This window comes from Exophiala oligosperma (assembly GCF_000835515.1).
Source record: "Exophiala oligosperma strain CBS 72588 unplaced genomic scaffold supercont1.4, whole genome shotgun sequence".
NCBI lineage: Eukaryota > Fungi > Ascomycota > Eurotiomycetes > Chaetothyriales > Herpotrichiellaceae > Exophiala > Exophiala oligosperma.
Window position 1 is genome coordinate 533,540 of NW_015622821.1, and position 16,520 is coordinate 550,059.

The window sequence follows — 16,520 nt, forward strand, 5'->3', positions numbered from 1 at the left end:
TGTGTGCCTATCATACAGCCTTGTCGGTAGGCGGGGCTTGTGTGCGAAATTTGGAGAAAGATTTTGGAATCCGCTGGTCGCCCACCTAAAGAATCTCTAGACTGTATCGCCGCAACAAAATTGACGTCGAATGCCTATTGATGCCTGCGACACAGTCACATTTAATTTCCTGCCTCATCATGCGATAGTCCTCTCCGATTCGACGACAAAAGAAACCTGACCTAGAAGAAACCGATGCGTCGCCTTCGCGTGTCCACATTCCAGGCGTTGCGGTGACAACTAAGGCAAGATGCCTGTGGCTACAGAAGTCTCAAACCAGTGGCCGGGCAAAGAGCAGGTCATTAACGATGCTCCAAAAGTGATTAAAGAATTACATTTCGGCGTTTTGTATGGAGTCTTGGGGGAGCGCATCAAAAAACATGCTCTGACAATTCCACAGATCTGATCAAGACATCATTAATCAGTCTCAAGTCGAACTCGCCGACCGCCGACTGTTCGATCTCGACAAAGGTCGCACCTACGCTGAATATGGACCTCTGGATAGGCGCATGGGCGTCTCCGGAAAGCGAGATACTTGCGCAACTTGCGGTGAACAATTACAGACCTGCAATGGTCATTTTGGTCACGTTCGTCTAGTTCTTCCGGCATTTCATGTGGGATACTTCAAAAAAATCATTCAAATATTGCAGAGCATTTGCAAGGCATGCACTTTGGCCTCCGAGGCTCTGGATCAAAACACTAACTTTGTCAGGACTGTTCCTGCATCCTCCTGTCAGAAACCGACCGCCGGAAATTCATAAGTGCACTCCGCAGAGCACAGCACGACAGTCTCAGACAGGCTGCGATCGTACGAAGAGTTGCAGACCAATGCCGGAAGACAAAAACATGTTTTGAGTGCGGTGCGATCAATGGTCTTGTCAGGAAAGCTGGGACATATTCCTTGAAAATTTCTCATGATCGTTTCAAATCTTACAATTCTTCTACGGCACAAAAGAAAGTTCCTCCGCCTGAAAAGGTCGAGTTCGACCAATCATTCAACCATGCAAAGCAGTCAAATTCGGAGCTTGACAAACACCTCAAGAAGGCTATGGACGATTTAAACCCTCTACGAACTCTCAAGTTGTTTAGACGCATACGACAGGCTGACCGAGAATTGCTAGGACTGCGCTCAGCCAAACCGGAGTCATTCTTATGGCTGTACATTCCAGCGCCACCGGTGTGTATCCGGCCATCGGTCGGACAGGAAGGAGCCAGCACAGAGGACGATATCACTGCGAAGTTGGGTGACATTGTCGCTGCAAACACCGCTCTGAGAGAAGCTATCGAGAAAGGCGCCCCTGTTCAGTCTGTTATCGAGCATTGGGATTACCTCTCCCTTCAACTGGCCATGTACATTAATAGTGACGTGCCAGGCCTTGCAAAGGGGGAGTTCGGAAAACAGATCAGAGGCTTTGTTCAGCGCCTCAAAGGCAAACAGGGCCGCTTCCGAGGTAACCTATCCGGCAAACGGGTTGACTTTTCTGGTCGTACGGTCATCTCTCCCGATCCGAACCTAAGCATCGATGAAGTCGCTGTACCTATTCTGGTCGCCAAGAACATGACATATCCAGAAGTTGTCAATGAGATCAACATCGAAAAGCTGCGAAAGAGAATCCGAAACGGTCCCAGTGTTTGGCCTGGAGCAAACTACGTTTGGAAAAAAGAAGGAGATTTCCGGATCTTCTTAAGATACGGCAAACCACACGTTGTTGCGAAGGAACTCAAAGAAGGGGACATTGTCGAGCGCCACTTGGAAGATGGAGACATCGTCCTGTTCAATCGTCAGCCATCCTTGCACAAGCTCAGTATTCTCAGTCACTTCGTCAAAGTTCGACCTCACCGTACCTTCAGACTCAATGAATGTGTATGCAACCCCTACAATGCTGATTTCGACGGAGACGAGATGAACTTGCATGTGCCTCAGACCGAGGAAGCACGAACAGAAGCGACACTTTTGATGGGCGTCAAGCACAACATTGTCACTCCAAAAAATGGTGAGCCCATCATCTCGGCCATCCAGGATTTTATCACTGCTTCTTTTCTTCTCAGCTCTCTCGATCAATTCTTTGATAGAAAGACGTTTGTTACGATTTGCATGGGGATGCTGGAACCTGACACAAAATTCGAACTTCCTCCACCAGCTGTAATAAAACCGGAAACCCTTTGGACGGGTAAACAAGTCTTCAGCACCATGATGAGACCGAACAAACAGTCACCTGTGACAATCAATCTCGATGCTTCCTGTCGAGATCACAACCAGTACCATCCAGGACTACATCGGGATCTACAAGATGACAGTTTTCTATGTATTCGCAACTCTGAAGTTCTCTGCGGCAGAATGGACAAGGCGACTGTTGGCTCTGGTAAGAAGAATTCGGTTTTTTACATTCTCTACCGTGACTTTGGTCCAGACGCAGCTGCACAAGGAATGAATCGATTGTCAAAGCTCTGTGCGAGATGGTTGGGCAACCAGGGATTCACCGTTGGCATTAGTGATGTCACTCCACCTTCGTTGCTGGTTAAAGAGAAGGCGGACATGATTGCAAAAGTTTTTGAAGAATGCCTTGAATTCGTCAAGACATCCAAGGCCGGAAAGTTGAAGAGAAAGCCTGGTCTCGACGATGCAGGTTCACTCGAGGCTGAACAAATCAGAGTACTGAGTACTGTTCGTACAAATATTGCAGGGCGCTTGACATCTCAACTCAGCAAGAGAAACACTCCCATGGTCATGGCCATTTCGGGTTCCAAGGGTTCGAACATTAACGTCACACAGATGGCTGCGCTTCTTGGACAGCAGGATATCGAAGGCAAACGTGTGGGCGATGGCTTCCAAGACCGGACGTTGCCGCACTTTGCCAAACATGAGCGATCGCCACCATCGAAAGGATTTGTATCGAATAGCTTCTTCAGCGGGCTACTCCCTTATGAATTTCTGTTCCATGCAGTTGGTGGTAGAGTCGGTTTAGTCGATACCGCTGTCAAGACTGCAGAGACTGGTTACATGTCACGTCGGCTGATGAAGTCCCTTGAAGATCTCTCTACACAATATGATCGGACGGTACGGAACTCGGCATCTAATATTGTTCAGTTCCGCTTTGGTGACGATGAGTTGGATCCAGTCGACATGGAGGCCAGTGCAAAGCCTGTGGACTTTGAACGCACGTTCGCTCATGTCGAAGCCACTACCTTCGATATGAACGACCCTGGTCTCAGTGATACCGAGATCTTTACGATCATGGAAGAAATTCTCGCACCAAACCGTGCTCTTCTCACCCGTGTTGATCTCGACGGTAAAGAGCTCCCGTATGATAACGACGACGACAGGTTCGTTGATCAGCACGAAAGTCACCGTGCATTTTTACAATCTATCCACGATTTCGTCATGGCTAAGATCCGGTCGGTCGAGGATGCGAAAGTACAAAAGAAATCATTTGCTCTTCCACCACCAACAGCTTCCAATTCGAGCAAGCGCAAGGTCGACACTGATGCCGACGACGTCGAAATCGACTCTGTGGCAAACTCAACTAGACGCTCTAGCCGCAAGGGAGCCTCCGTTGCACCACCCGTGTCACCAAAGGCCGTCAAAAAGCAGAAGAAGTCCGAGTCGAATGATCAATCCGTCGCTCGAGTCCAAGCAGCACCGTCCACAAAGGACCGCTTCGAGATGACCTCGAAGGTCTCCGAGAAGACTCTCAAAGCATTTATCAACCTCTGCCTGGAGAAATATGAACGTGCTCGTGTTGAGCCAGGTCATGCCGTCGGCGCCGTCGGTGCACAGTCCATTGGTGAGCCAGGCACACAAATGACACTGAAAACTTTCCACTTTGCTGGTGTTGCAGGAATGTCGCTCACGGCTGGTGTACCTCGTATCAAAGAGATCATCAACGCATCGAAGGAAATCAGCACACCCGTGATCACGTGTCGCCTTGAGCGTCGTCGAGATTTGTCCATTCCAGAATCACTTGGGCGTATTGTGAAAGGTCGCATCGAGTGTCTCTACCTCGAAGACGTGGCAGAGAATATTGAAATCTCACTTCCGATGATACACACCATCAACATTGCTCTCAAGATCAGCCTTGATACGATTACCGAACTTGGTCTCGATTTAACCATCCAGGATATCTGCCTTGCAATCCAGCGCCATCGACAGCTCAAAGCCGCAAAACTGCGCATCCGAGTCAAATCTCCAAGTGAAGCCATGATCGAGACTGAAAGTGCCATCAAGTCGGCTAAGCGCGGTAATGCCGCCAAGATCGACGAAGAAGGGCAAACTGAGAAACTCCTACGACTACGAGCCCTCCGCAGAATATTGCCGAGTGTGCACGTGCTCGGCCACCCGCTGGCGACGAGAGCGGTCGTGATGGCTGAAGATGACCCCCGAAGCGATGAGATCAAGGCACTCAGTGCCAAGTCTGCCCGCATCAAGGCGGAGGCCCAGCAACGCAAGCTGGCACAATCCCAGGTCAAAGACGAGGAAGGTACAACAGCTTCGGCTTCACCTGAATCCAGGGTCAAGAATGAAGAAGCGGTTCCGTCGAACCCGGCCCAAGCTCCGACCAAAGACGACGGAAAGCCCGTTCAAATGCACAAAGTCATGGTGGAAGGATATGGATTGCGCTATTGCATGAACACCGAGGGTGTCGACGCGTACCACACGCAGACCAACAGTGTCGTCGAGACACTCCAAGTCCTCGGGATCGAGGCTGCCCGCGCCAAGATCATCCTCGAGATCCAGGAGGTCATGAAGTCTCTTTCCATCGACCCTCGACACATGGCCCTGCTCGCCGACGTGATGACCTACAAGGGTGAGGTTTTAGGAATCACCCGATTCGGCCTGGCCAAGATGCGGGATAGTGTGCTGCAACTGGCCAGTTTCGAGAAAACAGCGGACCACGTCTTTGACGCGGGCATCGCGGGCAAGATCGACAAGATCGAGGGTGTGAGTGAGAGTGTCATTGTGGGGAAGACGATGAACGTCGGCACCGGAAGTGTCGAGGTCGTGAGGTACCTCAATGTCGATTTGGAAGGCAAGGACAAGGGCAAGAAGCCGGCCGTTTTTGAAGATGCGTGGAACAAGGCGGTCAAGGTTGGAAGGAAGAAGACGGCAACATGAGAGCCGTTGGTTGTTCATTGGACGCCTGTAAGAGACGCTGGCTCCATGGATAAATGTATCATGAGCATCTGAGACGATGAATTATTGCGATTTACAGGATAGGCATCTTCTATGCTAGAGGTCCATAATTGATACACCTTGAGCGATGAGGTTAGACGACCGTAGAAATCAAGTGTATATTACCGAGAACTGGTTTTGTATGTCAATAGATCCTAGAGGAGTCGTTTTATGCGAAACGAAGACGTCAAGGTGAAACGGAAGAAGCGCAGACTTGTTCTTCAAAGACCTGGTTGAAGAAAGATGAAATCTCCTTTTACAACTTTGTGATTGATTCAATATGTACAGACTTCGAGGTCGGTAGCCCGATAACTAAGGTAACTCCTGGCCGTCTCATTTGGTTTGGTATTGTATTGTTAAAACAGACCAGCACAAGCACCACTTCTCTCTCCCCCCTCCTCAACAAACCACCATCACGACCGTTGGGTGCGACACGGTTATTTGAAACCGGCCTCTCTCGCTCTCTCGTCTTCCAGTTTGGCGTAAAAGTTGTCTCGGGCTCGGACGCGGGGCAGGTGGTAGCCTTGGGGATCTGTCAGTATTTTTGCGTTTTCAACCCTTTGTAGCACACATTATAGCTTTTTCTAGAAGCTAGGAGCATCCTCTTCCGGGGCCGGCAAGAGGTATACTGCCATGTGTACGTGTTTTGGTTTTGTTACTTACCGTACCACCATAGATAACCAAACGTCGTTCCTAGACCTGAAATACCGCAAACTTGTCAGCTTCAAATTCTCTTTCTCTCTCTCTGTGTGTGTGTGGCTCTCTCTCCTCTTCCGCAAGGTCCCGCCAGTTCCTCGAATCGAAGTATGGGCTGTCGTTTGTGTTTGTTGTCTTCGCACTTTCGCTGGCGCACCATATCCTTGTTCCATTCTCTTCTTCGGGTTCTTTTTCGTCGTCGAGACACATAGTAGGGAGCAGGTCACAAGGTTCGCTTACCCATCGCAATACTCAGGTCCAAGACGAGACCTCGTCGGAGCATCTGGAAAGGAAGAAAACAACATTGTCAGTCAACATGCTTCGGTTTGGCAGAGGAGGAGGGTTGCCCCCAAAAATGTGCTCAGTTGAGCAAGTAAACTGGGCTTGGTTGCAGGTTGACATACTCCTGTGATTGGTTTAATCGCCATTTTTTGTGGTTGGTGAAAGCTCTCTCTCCGAGCTTCCTGTACTGGGTATTGTAGCTTTTGTAGATCGTTGCGAGGGGACCGACCGATACAGCAAACACACACACGCAGTGGGTGGAGGTCGGGAGCAGGTGTGTGCAGGGAGTACAGTTTCGGAGGGGAAAGGTGAATGAAGGTCGTTTGCAACAAGTGAAGCTCTCCTCGAAGATCCGCAGGTTGAAGTTAGAAAGCAGCTGGTCTTGGCACTTTCCCTATTGTCCGTGCTCGGATCAGTCCACTTTCTCGTAACTGACCGAACCACCCTGCACCACTAAGGGACCGTTCGTTACTCGTACAGGGTAATAATTCAGTTATCCGTATCCAAGGTCGCAAATACGGGACATCAAACATTTGGAACGTTGTCGACATCGTCCTGTAACAACGGTCGCAACACACCCATCCATCCCTCTCTCCTCAAGTTCGGTCCTTTAGGAAACAGATGTCGACGACCACCTCAGCCACACGAAAACAACCATACCATCATCACCATGTCATGCGACACAAGGCTCAGTCCATTCCCACGCGGGAGCCGGCACTCATCGAACAGGAGGTCGTAGACAAGTTGCTCGTGGACTGCGTCAAGACGATATGCGAGGGCGAGGCGTTGAAACAAAACATAACAGATCCTTATATCCAGTCGGTCGCGCTGGAGTCATTAACCGCGGCCACTGAAGAATGTATATTGTCTTTTAACTGTGACGTTGTTCTAAATTGCTAATGATGATAAAGTCATACTCAAAGTACTTTCTATGGTTCGTCGGTCAATGCTAGCAGCACGTCGAACTGTTCCAATTGCGACTGATTTCGAGACCGCAATCGAAGTACTTGAGATCTCTAGACCCGACGACCAACTCAAGCCCTACGCATCACAGCCACAGTGTAATCCTCCTTTATACCCGACTCCTCCCGAAGACTCCTTTCACAATGTCATCGAACTCCCTTCATCATTCCTTGGCCCCGAACTCGATGGACAGGGCGAGCTGAAGAAGTTCACCTTCAACACCAAAGGCGTTCCCAAGCTGCCATCGGCGCATACCTTCCGAGACACACCTGTACTTCCTCATCGGGAGGTTGATACCAGGAAGATCCGTGAATTGGCGACACAAGAAGGAAAGCTGGGTGAACAGGCGCTCCGCAAGTTGGCTGGCGCAGTCAAGTTGGATGCGACACATTCGATTGACCGGTCCTCGAGACCCAGGTTCACACTGGGCCCTCGCAAACGTGCGAAGAACACTGTTAATATAGCCGAGCCGGCGATATTCGAAGAAACGCTGCGTACCCTTCTTTCTAAAGAACGCGAAGGTTTCGAGCTGGGCCCCATTGTATCCAGCGAAAAAGCCTATCGGATGCCGGATGATGTTCAGGTCAAGAGGAAGCAAGCCGCAAACAGCACGACTGATGCTGAACGGAAAGGCTCTTGAGTGAGGGATTGTAGAAAGAAGAACAGGGCTTCACTGAGCTCGTGACTAGTCATTACATAGCGTCGGCGTTGATGGATTTGGAAAAGAGGATTGGAGATATTGCATATGATACCCCGGGGGACCCAGGCGAGGCTCATTTTGGTGACCAGAAATACGTAGCATATCTCGCGATAGCGTTTGTAGTCGACTCATCATCGGCTTTGTTGCTCATACCTGCTGTCGGTCGTGAATTTGGGGGTTGTTTCCATGCATGTTCACCTTCCCACGCCGTTGTTTCGACGTGGAATACTTTGCCGTTCTTTTCGCACCTGTACAGCAGTACCTAGTTAGAAGACTGTCGTATTTGCGTGAAATGTGTGAGGACACATACTTTCTAAACAGTCGGACAAAAGGGTGGCATTCCATCCCAATGTCTGCGTGAGGGTTCGCAATGAGCCTCTCAGTCTGTTCTTCGGGCGTGGTGCAACTGTACTGAACCAGCTCGAGTAACGTGCAATCACGCTTCAGGTCGAAATCTCCCAATTTCCTACTCTTTTCCTTGAAGTCGACGGTGTGGTATTGTACTCGCTGTTCGAGGGCGCCGACCGGGAAAGGGTGTTGAGGCGGAGCCATATCTTTGACTCGTTTTTTGGGGCGGATGCCTATATATTTTCGCCTTTATTAAAAGTTCTTGTATCCGTCGTACAGAACTTTTGTCGTCTGTAACCTTCCTTCCGACGCACTCTGCAAAAGAACTTATTGAGAGAATGGCGCGAGCATGTCGGCGGAACAATATGGCGCCAGACTTCTCGAGGATGTGCAAGAGGAGTGTCTAGAACAGGTGAGTGAGTTGAGTCCGGACATTGTTTAGTTTGGTGGTGCACTTTCATTTTGGCTGCCCCCACCGAGTCGCCTACCATTGCCCCCTTCTTACGACGAAAGTTGAACGAGAGTGTACTCGGTACACTGTACGAGAGAAGTATCTAACGGATGATATCTTTTGAGGTCTTGTCAGTTTCTTGCAGAGGTCAGACTCAGATCATCACGCTCACATCTACATCCACGTACTCGCACAAGAAATGTCACCACCACATTCGATCGGCTCGAAGCCTTGTTGGATCCATGGACTATTGTACGACCAGAACCTTCGTCAACTCGACACACAGGATTAGAATCGCCATCTTTTGTTACCACAGCACAAAGTCCGATCACTCGTGTTGACCTGGTCGGTGAGGGCGAAGGCTATGAAGATGTCACAAGTGGTCGCAATGACTACAACCGACGTCCTCCACCACATCGCGGTCTCTCCTCATCAACGGCAACGACGGTCGAGATAACGTCGGGCAAATCCTGTCGCGGCAAGACTACACTCCTCTATTACCTTTCCGCATTGACGGCACTACCCAAAACCCATGGAGGTCGAGGTTCGGTGGTGGTTTACATCGACTCCGACGGTGCCTTTTCATCGACTCGTCTCCACCGAGTGATGCGGCACTGTCTAAGCCCATCTACACTGCACGCGCGAGAAGACACGTCGGTACGACCACTCGACTCTGATGATGAATCCCTCGAGAGTCTAGCTCGCGAAGCTTTGAATCACGTTCTCGTCTTTCGTCCTCAGTCTTCCTCGCACCTCCTTTCGATCCTCGACTCCCTGCCGACCGTACTGCTCGATCGGACCAAACATTCCAGTATCCATCGCACGTTGGGCCTTTTGGTCGTCGACTCGGCCACTTCCTTCTACTGGCAAGACAGACTGGACAGGGACATGGCCCGTCTTATTCAGTCCAAATCTCCAGGGTCTACACTCGACGTCGTACCCGAGACACGCGAAACTTTTTCTAGAACCACCCGGATCATCCAACGTTTGAAGAGTCTACAAGAGAGGTTCGAATGCGCCGTCATATTCAGTACGAATTCTTCTTCTTCGTCGTCGTCGTCGAAAGCGAGTGCCACTGCTCAAGTCCAGTCAAATCTACAACCACCGCCACCGCCGAATGAAAACAACAACACACCATCAAGGTCTCCTTGGACGAACTACGCCAGACTGACACTACACTTGGAAAAGACTCTGGTCCCACAGTTTGCCCCTCACATGTCGATGGACGAATGTCTGCGGGACGCCGAGAAAAGGTTCGAAGCCGTGAAGGATTCGAAAATAACTGCCACCGTCACCACCAACAAACGTCACCACCATCTCGATCGAGGGGGTGAAGAACAAAGGAGGAGGCAAGATCTTGGTTTTGCTTTCAAAGTCAACGATGGCGGCATCGAGTTTTGAAACGACACGCGAAGATTCTTGATCCTTTTCACAAATCCCAAGAATATACTTCTTCGGCAGCTCCTCAATGATGGGATCACCTCCCCCACGGTGAGAAACCATGAGAAACCAAGGTTCCACGAATTCACTTCGGCATAAAAAGATGTAAAGACTGGATGACGGCAATATTGAGGTGCACAATCACGAGTGACGAAATGCTCAAGGGATCCCAAGAGGAGCCTTTAAACATTAAAGTAGAGCTTTGCTATTCCTTCATTCATTCCTAAAGACTTGCTAGGATGCAATAACCTATCCTATGTACATTTGTTGTAATTTTATATATGTATAAATATATCTAATCTTGGCCTCATCTGATCATTATGATACGCTTCTTTACCTACCTTAGGTAGGCTAGAAACGTGAATTACCTGCGTCAGGAAACAAGCCATGCCGCCACACCAGACTTCCAAAAACGCCAGGACAGGAAAGTCTACTCCTACCCCCAAATCTTCTTTCGCTCAGTGATCAAGACCACGCCCTTCAGCGATGTCCTTGACACAGGCCTTTTTGCACTCTTCAAAAACCTTGACTTGCTTAGCCACCTCTCCCAGGCGTCCAATGACCTCTTTGTTGCCCTCGCCAAAGCCATAGATCACGTACGGAATATTGGTTTCTTCGCAAAACTCCCGGACGTAGTCCTGTGCCTTGCGCAAGTTGTGTCTCGGGATGCGCGGGAACAGGTGGTGGACGGCCTGGAACTGCAGGCCGCCGTGGAAGAAGTCCAACCAGGTAGGACAGTCGACGTCCATTGTCGTACGAAGCATCTTCTGTGCAAATGATTCATGCACGCCCAAGTCCGCAGTTGACATGGCGAAATGGGACAGTGTGATTTGGAGGTGCAGAGGCATTGTGACCATGTGCGAGAGCATGAAGAACACAAATCGATCCCAGTTGTTGGGGATGGAGCAGTACACAACACCGTACCCATACCAGGTCCAGAAGAAAATGATTCCCGCAATCTCCAAGTACCGATATTTCCACGCAGGGCCCTTCCTGGGCCCTTGGCCAAGGATGAGATACATCCACGACAGACGGTAGAGGTTGAATCGGCCAAACAAGAGCAAGGGATAGTACAGCCAGTGCTGCGCCGAAATCATCCACTTGGAGAACGCGTCAAAGTGCATGACGTGTTCGTAAAATGTCGAACGGAGACTGTCGAAAAAGCGGGTTGAGATGGCGAAGAACGGCATATGCTCGATATCGGGGTCGTGTTCAGGAGAGTTCGTGACGATGTGGTGGATATTGTGATTCCATTTCCACCAGCCGACCGACAAACCTCCCAGGAAATCGGCGATGAAGATACCAATACAAGTGTCGACATGGAAGTTATGCGTGATTCCCATGTGGCCGGCATCGTGGACAGTGAACGAAAGTTGATGGGTGACTGCTCCGAGGCAGATGCCAGCGATAGCGTAGTGCCCATAATGCAGGGCGACGAGAAACCCGGCGATCAAGAGTGAGTATCGACACGCTTCGATGGCGTAGGATGAATATGTGCAATCGTACAGTCCGGCAGCTTTGATGCGTGCATCGAGCTCTCGGTATTTGGCGATGATCTTATCCTGAGAAGCGTAGTCCAGGGATGGATACTTTAAAATGTCAGAAGCCCTCTCTGCAGAAAGCTTTGCTTCGATGGGATTTGTTTGGACGTCGGCGGTGTCTTTGGCGGAGGTCGTGTAGACAGATGAACCGCCCTCGGTCTTGCGAACTTTGGCATCTACTGCGTCGAAGATGGGAGACGGTGGCACACTGGTGTTTGAGCGACTACTCAAATCGCCATCGGTCTGGGAGCCTGTATCATCCTCTTGATCTTCGTTTCCGGCCAGCGGCCTGAAATGTCCGCCCTGAATCGGAGGTGTGAAATTGATCCAACGACCCTCGATTCTCCCAATAACATATTTCCGCATGCGTGCTTGAGCGTCGAGTGAATGTAATGCTCGAACCTCGTCTGTCCCATCTCTTCCAACCATGTGCCGAATAGCTTTGTCTCCTCCAGGGTGAAACGGGCACCAGGCATCAGCCTTGACCACCTGACCGTCAAGTATGAAAATCTTTCGACCATCTGCTATCAGTCCTTCGATTTCTCTTCGAGACCATACTCGGTCTCTGGGGGAGGTAGTCGTGGCCATTTTGCAGTCGGTGAAACAAACACCTCGAGGGAACGAATCTCAGGGTGACAGAGCGAGCATGATATGCAGACCAAAAAGGAGCGAATTGGCGGTCTGCTGGTCTTCACCTAGGTAGGTGTACGTATTCGTAGAACTGTAGTGGTCCACAAGGGGGAGGGGGGAGAGTAGTGTGATTTTATGCAACGTGCACAGTATTCGTAACGTGACTGACAGAAAGTGACAGTGGCAGTGAAATGGCGGTGGTGGAATGAGCTCGGCCGGAAAGTGTTTACTGTACAGAGTACAGAGAGAGTGCTTGGACTGAATTTTGCACCCCCGCATGAAGTTACGAGTACTAAGGAATTGGTGGTTGGCTAAGCACCCACGCCTTGTACTCCGTACGAGTGCCAGTATTGTCCTTGTACTTCGTATTCGTCCATCACTTCTGCTTTGCACCTACGATGCCTAACTTCAACCCCTATTCGGAATGACTTCTTCAAGTACCGAAGCAGCAGTTACACTACCTCATGTTCTTATCTCTTGCACCTAGTAAGTCATAAACGAGGACCGGTCGATGATGATAATGATCGGCCTTGATTGGCAAAGGCTTTACAATTATCCAAACTGCTTCGACTGCTTCGACTGCTTCTTCTCGCTCCGAGAAAACAACGATTGATGAGAAAAGATCAGTGCTATAGAGTTGAGCTCAGATCGTGATAACCTCACCATCTCTCAACGTCACAATGCTACGATCCATACGGACAACCAAGTCCCTGGTAATCACACGACGGTCGTCAAGCATGACCAGACCAAAAGTGGCAGTGCTTTACCAGGCTTGCGATCCTCCCGTCGTCAACGGGGTACGGAAACCCAAGAAACCAGGAGGTTACCAGGACTCCGGGGCCGACATAGCGTACGTGCTACGTTCGAGGGGAGTTGACGTTCTCACACCCCTGCCCGATCCAAACCCCCGACGCGACGAGGGATGGTGTTTCCCAGATACGGAAGCTGGTATTGTGGCCGCGGTCAAAGGAGGAGCGACAACACTCTGGGCCAACACGATTCTATTCGCCTCGCATCCTCTACAGACGTCCTCGGCGCTGGACGTTTATGCTCCTCAGGTGAAAGTGATAGGTCAACCTCCCTTACTGGTCGAACAGTACGACGACAAGAACCATGTCAATTCTCTACTCCGAGACTCTGGCGCTTTCACCCTTCCACGCTCTTGGATCGTGCATTCCCCCATCACTTCAACATCTGTGAACAACTCGCTTGAAAATCTCCCTTATCCCGTCGTCGCCAAACCAATTCGAGGCCGGGGTAGTCACGGGGTCAAACTGTGTCGTGACCGCGCTTCCCTGGAAGATCATCTGTCCAGTGTACTCTTCAAAGAAAGCCCGTCGGCGATGGTCGAAGAGTTCCTCTCTGGCCCCGAGGCCACCGTCACCGTCATGCCCCCTTTATTGTCGTCTACGTCTGCGTCCACATCTCCGCCTCGATCTTCTTCTCGAGATTTATCGGATCATCAGCAATCCACTCAGACAAGAACAAAACCCACGTACACCGCCCTCCCCATAGTCTTGCGCTTCAACCACGAGGATGGAATTGCTCCCTACAGCGGCGTCGTGGCCGTGACGGCCAATTCACGAGCCCTCCCGAAGGATGAACTTGACAGCAACCCCCGATACGCCGAGATAAGTCGCCAGTGCGAACGGATTGCCGAGCTCCTTCGTGTCACGGCTCCGATACGTGTCGATGTCCGATGTTTCGACGATCGTGACCCAAACTCAAAATTCGCCGTGTTCGATGTGAACATGAAACCTGTAAGTTTTGGACGTATTTTCTTTTCCAAGAGGACTTCAATCTCCAACCCACAAGGGCAATCGTAGAGTGCAAATTAAGAAATGCTCACACAATCACTTGCCAGAACATGACAGGTCCTGGTCGCCCAGGTCGCGAAGATCAATCCAGCCTCACGGCCATCGCGGCTGTTGCTCTGGGTTGGGACTACCCGCGACTATTGTTGAGGATGTTGGACTCGACCACGACATTAGAGCAACTGCGAAGAATCTCAATAAAATAATTTTATTGGCATATCTGTGCAAGGACCTTTCGGGTTCAACGTCATTAGGATGTTCTAGCCGATCCACTACCCATCCTCTTGCCTCAGATGAATGCTCATATTTGCCCATGAAACAAAGATTCCCGTCCTCATTATCTTTTTCATTGGTCCTAACGCCGACCTCTCGAAGGCCCGAATGATCAATTCAAAGGCACAGATCAAGACGTCAGAGTCCAATCGAATCCGAGCACCAAATCGTGGGCTCACACAGTATTAAAGATCAAAGCTCCAATGGCCAACATGAGCAGCGTTCCCATACTGGATAAGGCATTTACCGACTGCAAAGCTCCACTGTGACTTGAGCTGCTATTGGAGCTGCTATTGCTATTGGAACTTCCATCACCAAGGTTAATACCGAACGGCAAGCCTTGATAGCCGAACGTCAAATTCTGGGGAATGCTGGCGTTGTAACACTGCCCATTCACAATATCCAGACCCATCAAGTCGTCAGGAACCTTGAAGAACATGTACGATTGTTGATTGAGGTCTTTAAACCCGTCTGTGTTGTACGGAAATTTGTCGCCAGGGTCCGTGGATGATGTGTTGCGCAGGAAGATGCATTGGACCTGTCCTGGAAATTCTTTGGCCATCGCAGGGTAGTCGCGCATCACATCCGAGTTACTGGTATCCGCTACTAGGATGAACTTTCGGTGTGGAAACGTCTCGAAGACTTTGACAAGAAGTGCCTTGCGGATGGACAGCGTTGCGGACACATCGCTGAAGTTGAGGGGGCGAGTATCGAAACCTGTTCAACAGATCGTTAGCATGGGTTGTAGAGATGATCAAGCCTCCAGACAGGAGCAAGACTTACTTCCGCCAGGGTAGGTGTCGTAGATGAATTGCATGTAGTTGCGGGTGACTTGCTCGGGGGTTGTCGTTAGGTAGTGAAAGTGCATGTTGGGTATGCTGTTGGACCAGTTTGCATATATCTCTGGCATATTCATCCAGGGGGTGAAGGGTTTGGCAAAGGTATTAAGCAAGCCTTGCTTTGGCTGGTAGATCTTTGTCACTCGCAGGATATCATCGATATCGCTGACGATGGTGAAGCCTTGGTCGGACACCAGGTAGGATGTAGCGTTACCTAACGTGGCACCCTGCGCATATACATTGAGCCTTTGAGGTGGAACGTCGCCCACTCCAGATGTCAAGGTCAATGACGAGTTTGAAACAGGCACAAACACATCGAAATCTCCCTCCGGAGTGGTCGGGTACGGCAAGGTGATTGTCTGTTCACCCCCGGCTGGGGTGACTCCGCCACCTCCTCCGGGCTGTCCACTTGAGCCGGCCTCGGGACCTGGAACGAGGTCCATGGTCACTGTTTGGTTGCCCTGTTGTACGACGTAGATTTCTCTCGTGAGATTTCTCGCTTGATCTTGTTCCGAAGGTGGCAGATCAGCGACGCTGGTGTCGATCAAGAAGAAGTTGGCCAGCTTGTCGACCGTCGCATTCGAGATGTTCGGTTCTTTGTACACGTTCCCGTGCACACGCAGATTCCAGCCATTGTTCGTCCAATTTCCATAGCCAGGTATGTTCAGTACCTGGGTAGGAGAAGCGGCGAGGTCGGAACTCTTCGCGCCGACGGAGCTGGCTACGGCACTGCCGGTGGGCAGATTCTGAAAGTTCGGAAACAGGCCATTGGAGACGTACGAAGGTATGGCAGTTCCTAGGTCACTGAAGATGCTGTTGACGTAGGAGTCGAGGCCCGAAGTAATGTCACTGAGGATGCCCCGTCTCAGAGCTGCATGATCCGCATAGACGGCGAGGGTGGGCGTCGGAGCAGGAGTAATCAGTGCTTTTTCTTCATGGGTGACATCGGCAGGGAGAGCAGAAATCTGGGGGGTGGAGAGAAGGAATACAAGCAAGAAACGAAAGTCCATGTTATGTATGATGAGGACGGGAGAACAGAGAACTGATTCGTTAAAAATTGGTGTGTGCTGAAGTGAGTGAGCGAGCGGCCGTTGAAATTTATCACGATAGGAACATTGTCATGAACAATCACACCATGTTAAAGTCGGGGAGGACGAGGAAACATAGGACAAGGGCAGCGAAGACGGGGATGGATATGATTGATCTACAGTAGGTGGCAGGCATGAGATTGGGTTTCTTAGTGTAAGGTATGTAGGTGTTTGGTGTGGCCCGACACTGTAGTCTACTCCCTACAAAAACAAGGAATCGAACCGAGTGTCAGGCACCGACAAGCT

General features: G+C 50.4%; 8 protein-coding genes across 8 annotated transcripts; 4 read left to right on the plus strand and 4 right to left on the minus strand.

Moving 5' to 3' along the window:
• The first annotated feature begins 109 nt into the window (after positions 1 to 109).
• Positions 110 to 5,310, plus strand: PV06_04332 (uncharacterized protein). Its single transcript, XM_016405216.1, has 3 exons — positions 110 to 387; positions 440 to 701; positions 752 to 5,310. The coding sequence occupies exons 1-3, from the start codon at positions 290 to 292 to the stop codon at positions 5,150 to 5,152; spliced, it is 4,761 nt and encodes a 1,586-aa protein (XP_016263422.1). The 5' UTR covers positions 110 to 289; the 3' UTR covers positions 5,153 to 5,310.
• Positions 5,311 to 5,458: 148 nt separating this feature from the next.
• PV06_04333 (uncharacterized protein) lies at positions 5,459 to 6,525 on the minus strand. The gene is made up of 3 exons (XM_016405217.1): positions 6,310 to 6,525; positions 5,873 to 6,188; positions 5,459 to 5,732 (listed from the first exon to the last, which is right to left on the minus strand). The coding sequence occupies exons 2-3, from the start codon at positions 6,076 to 6,078 to the stop codon at positions 5,609 to 5,611; spliced, it is 330 nt and encodes a 109-aa protein (XP_016263423.1). The 5' UTR covers positions 6,079 to 6,188; positions 6,310 to 6,525; the 3' UTR covers positions 5,459 to 5,608.
• A 123-nt stretch (positions 6,526 to 6,648) lies between these two features.
• On the plus strand, positions 6,649 to 8,147 carry PV06_04334 (uncharacterized protein). The gene is made up of 2 exons (XM_016405218.1): positions 6,649 to 7,046; positions 7,099 to 8,147. Exons 1-2 carry the CDS (start codon positions 6,809 to 6,811, stop codon positions 7,788 to 7,790), a joined length of 930 nt encoding a protein of 309 aa, XP_016263424.1. The 5' UTR covers positions 6,649 to 6,808; the 3' UTR covers positions 7,791 to 8,147.
• PV06_04335 (uncharacterized protein) lies at positions 7,057 to 8,619 on the minus strand. The gene is made up of 2 exons (XM_016405219.1): positions 8,161 to 8,619; positions 7,057 to 8,098 (listed from the first exon to the last, which is right to left on the minus strand). Exons 1-2 carry the CDS (start codon positions 8,400 to 8,402, stop codon positions 7,924 to 7,926), a joined length of 417 nt encoding a protein of 138 aa, XP_016263425.1. The 5' UTR covers positions 8,403 to 8,619; the 3' UTR covers positions 7,057 to 7,923.
• PV06_04336 (uncharacterized protein) lies at positions 8,485 to 10,389 on the plus strand. Its single transcript, XM_016405220.1, has 2 exons — positions 8,485 to 8,610; positions 8,785 to 10,389. Exons 1-2 carry the CDS (start codon positions 8,548 to 8,550, stop codon positions 10,048 to 10,050), a joined length of 1,329 nt encoding a protein of 442 aa, XP_016263426.1. The 5' UTR covers positions 8,485 to 8,547; the 3' UTR covers positions 10,051 to 10,389.
• Positions 10,290 to 12,470, minus strand: PV06_04337 (uncharacterized protein). The gene has a single exon (XM_016405221.1). It carries the CDS (start codon positions 12,216 to 12,218, stop codon positions 10,548 to 10,550), a length of 1,671 nt encoding a protein of 556 aa, XP_016263427.1. The 5' UTR covers positions 12,219 to 12,470; the 3' UTR covers positions 10,290 to 10,547.
• A 345-nt stretch (positions 12,471 to 12,815) lies between these two features.
• Positions 12,816 to 14,303, plus strand: PV06_04338 (uncharacterized protein). Its single transcript, XM_016405222.1, has 2 exons — positions 12,816 to 14,020; positions 14,125 to 14,303. Exons 1-2 carry the CDS (start codon positions 12,941 to 12,943, stop codon positions 14,278 to 14,280), a joined length of 1,236 nt encoding a protein of 411 aa, XP_016263428.1. The 5' UTR covers positions 12,816 to 12,940; the 3' UTR covers positions 14,281 to 14,303.
• On the minus strand, positions 14,288 to 16,320 carry PV06_04339 (uncharacterized protein). The gene is made up of 2 exons (XM_016405223.1): positions 15,131 to 16,320; positions 14,288 to 15,064 (listed from the first exon to the last, which is right to left on the minus strand). The coding sequence occupies exons 1-2, from the start codon at positions 16,194 to 16,196 to the stop codon at positions 14,523 to 14,525; spliced, it is 1,608 nt and encodes a 535-aa protein (XP_016263429.1). The 5' UTR covers positions 16,197 to 16,320; the 3' UTR covers positions 14,288 to 14,522.
• Between the last annotated feature and the right edge of the window lie 200 nt (positions 16,321 to 16,520).

Bases quoted from the DNA above. Each gene is read 5' to 3' on its own strand.
- PV06_04332 (XM_016405216.1), top strand. From the start codon at position 290: ATGCCTGTGGCTACAGAAGTCTCAAACCAGTGGCCGGGCAAAGAGCAG. The intron at 388-439 runs GTATGGAGTCTT...ACAATTCCACAG, and splicing joins GAATTACATTTCGGCGTTTT to ATCTGATCAAGACATCATTA. The intron at 702-751 runs GCATGCACTTTG...TAACTTTGTCAG, and splicing joins TATTGCAGAGCATTTGCAAG to GACTGTTCCTGCATCCTCCT.
- PV06_04333 (XM_016405217.1), bottom strand. From the start codon at position 6,078: ATGGAACAAGGATATGGTGCGCCAGCGAAAGTGCGAAGACAACAAACA. The intron at 5,733-5,872 runs GTAAGTAACAAA...CAGATCCCCAAG, and splicing joins TGGTTATCTATGGTGGTACG to GCTACCACCTGCCCCGCGTC.
- PV06_04334 (XM_016405218.1), top strand. From the start codon at position 6,809: ATGTCGACGACCACCTCAGCCACACGAAAACAACCATACCATCATCAC. The intron at 7,047-7,098 runs GTATATTGTCTT...ATGATGATAAAG, and splicing joins AACCGCGGCCACTGAAGAAT to TCATACTCAAAGTACTTTCT.
- PV06_04335 (XM_016405219.1), bottom strand. From the start codon at position 8,402: ATGGCTCCGCCTCAACACCCTTTCCCGGTCGGCGCCCTCGAACAGCGA. The intron at 8,099-8,160 runs GTATGTGTCCTC...ACTGCTGTACAG, and splicing joins TTTGTCCGACTGTTTAGAAA to GTGCGAAAAGAACGGCAAAG.
- PV06_04336 (XM_016405220.1), top strand. From the start codon at position 8,548: ATGTCGGCGGAACAATATGGCGCCAGACTTCTCGAGGATGTGCAAGAG. The intron at 8,611-8,784 runs GTGAGTGAGTTG...AGGTCTTGTCAG, and splicing joins AAGAGGAGTGTCTAGAACAG to TTTCTTGCAGAGGTCAGACT.
- PV06_04337 (XM_016405221.1), bottom strand. From the start codon at position 12,218: ATGGCCACGACTACCTCCCCCAGAGACCGAGTATGGTCTCGAAGAGAA.
- PV06_04338 (XM_016405222.1), top strand. From the start codon at position 12,941: ATGCTACGATCCATACGGACAACCAAGTCCCTGGTAATCACACGACGG. The intron at 14,021-14,124 runs GTAAGTTTTGGA...ATCACTTGCCAG, and splicing joins TCGATGTGAACATGAAACCT to AACATGACAGGTCCTGGTCG.
- PV06_04339 (XM_016405223.1), bottom strand. From the start codon at position 16,196: ATGGACTTTCGTTTCTTGCTTGTATTCCTTCTCTCCACCCCCCAGATT. The intron at 15,065-15,130 runs GTAAGTCTTGCT...TCTGTTGAACAG, and splicing joins CGACACCTACCCTGGCGGAA to GTTTCGATACTCGCCCCCTC.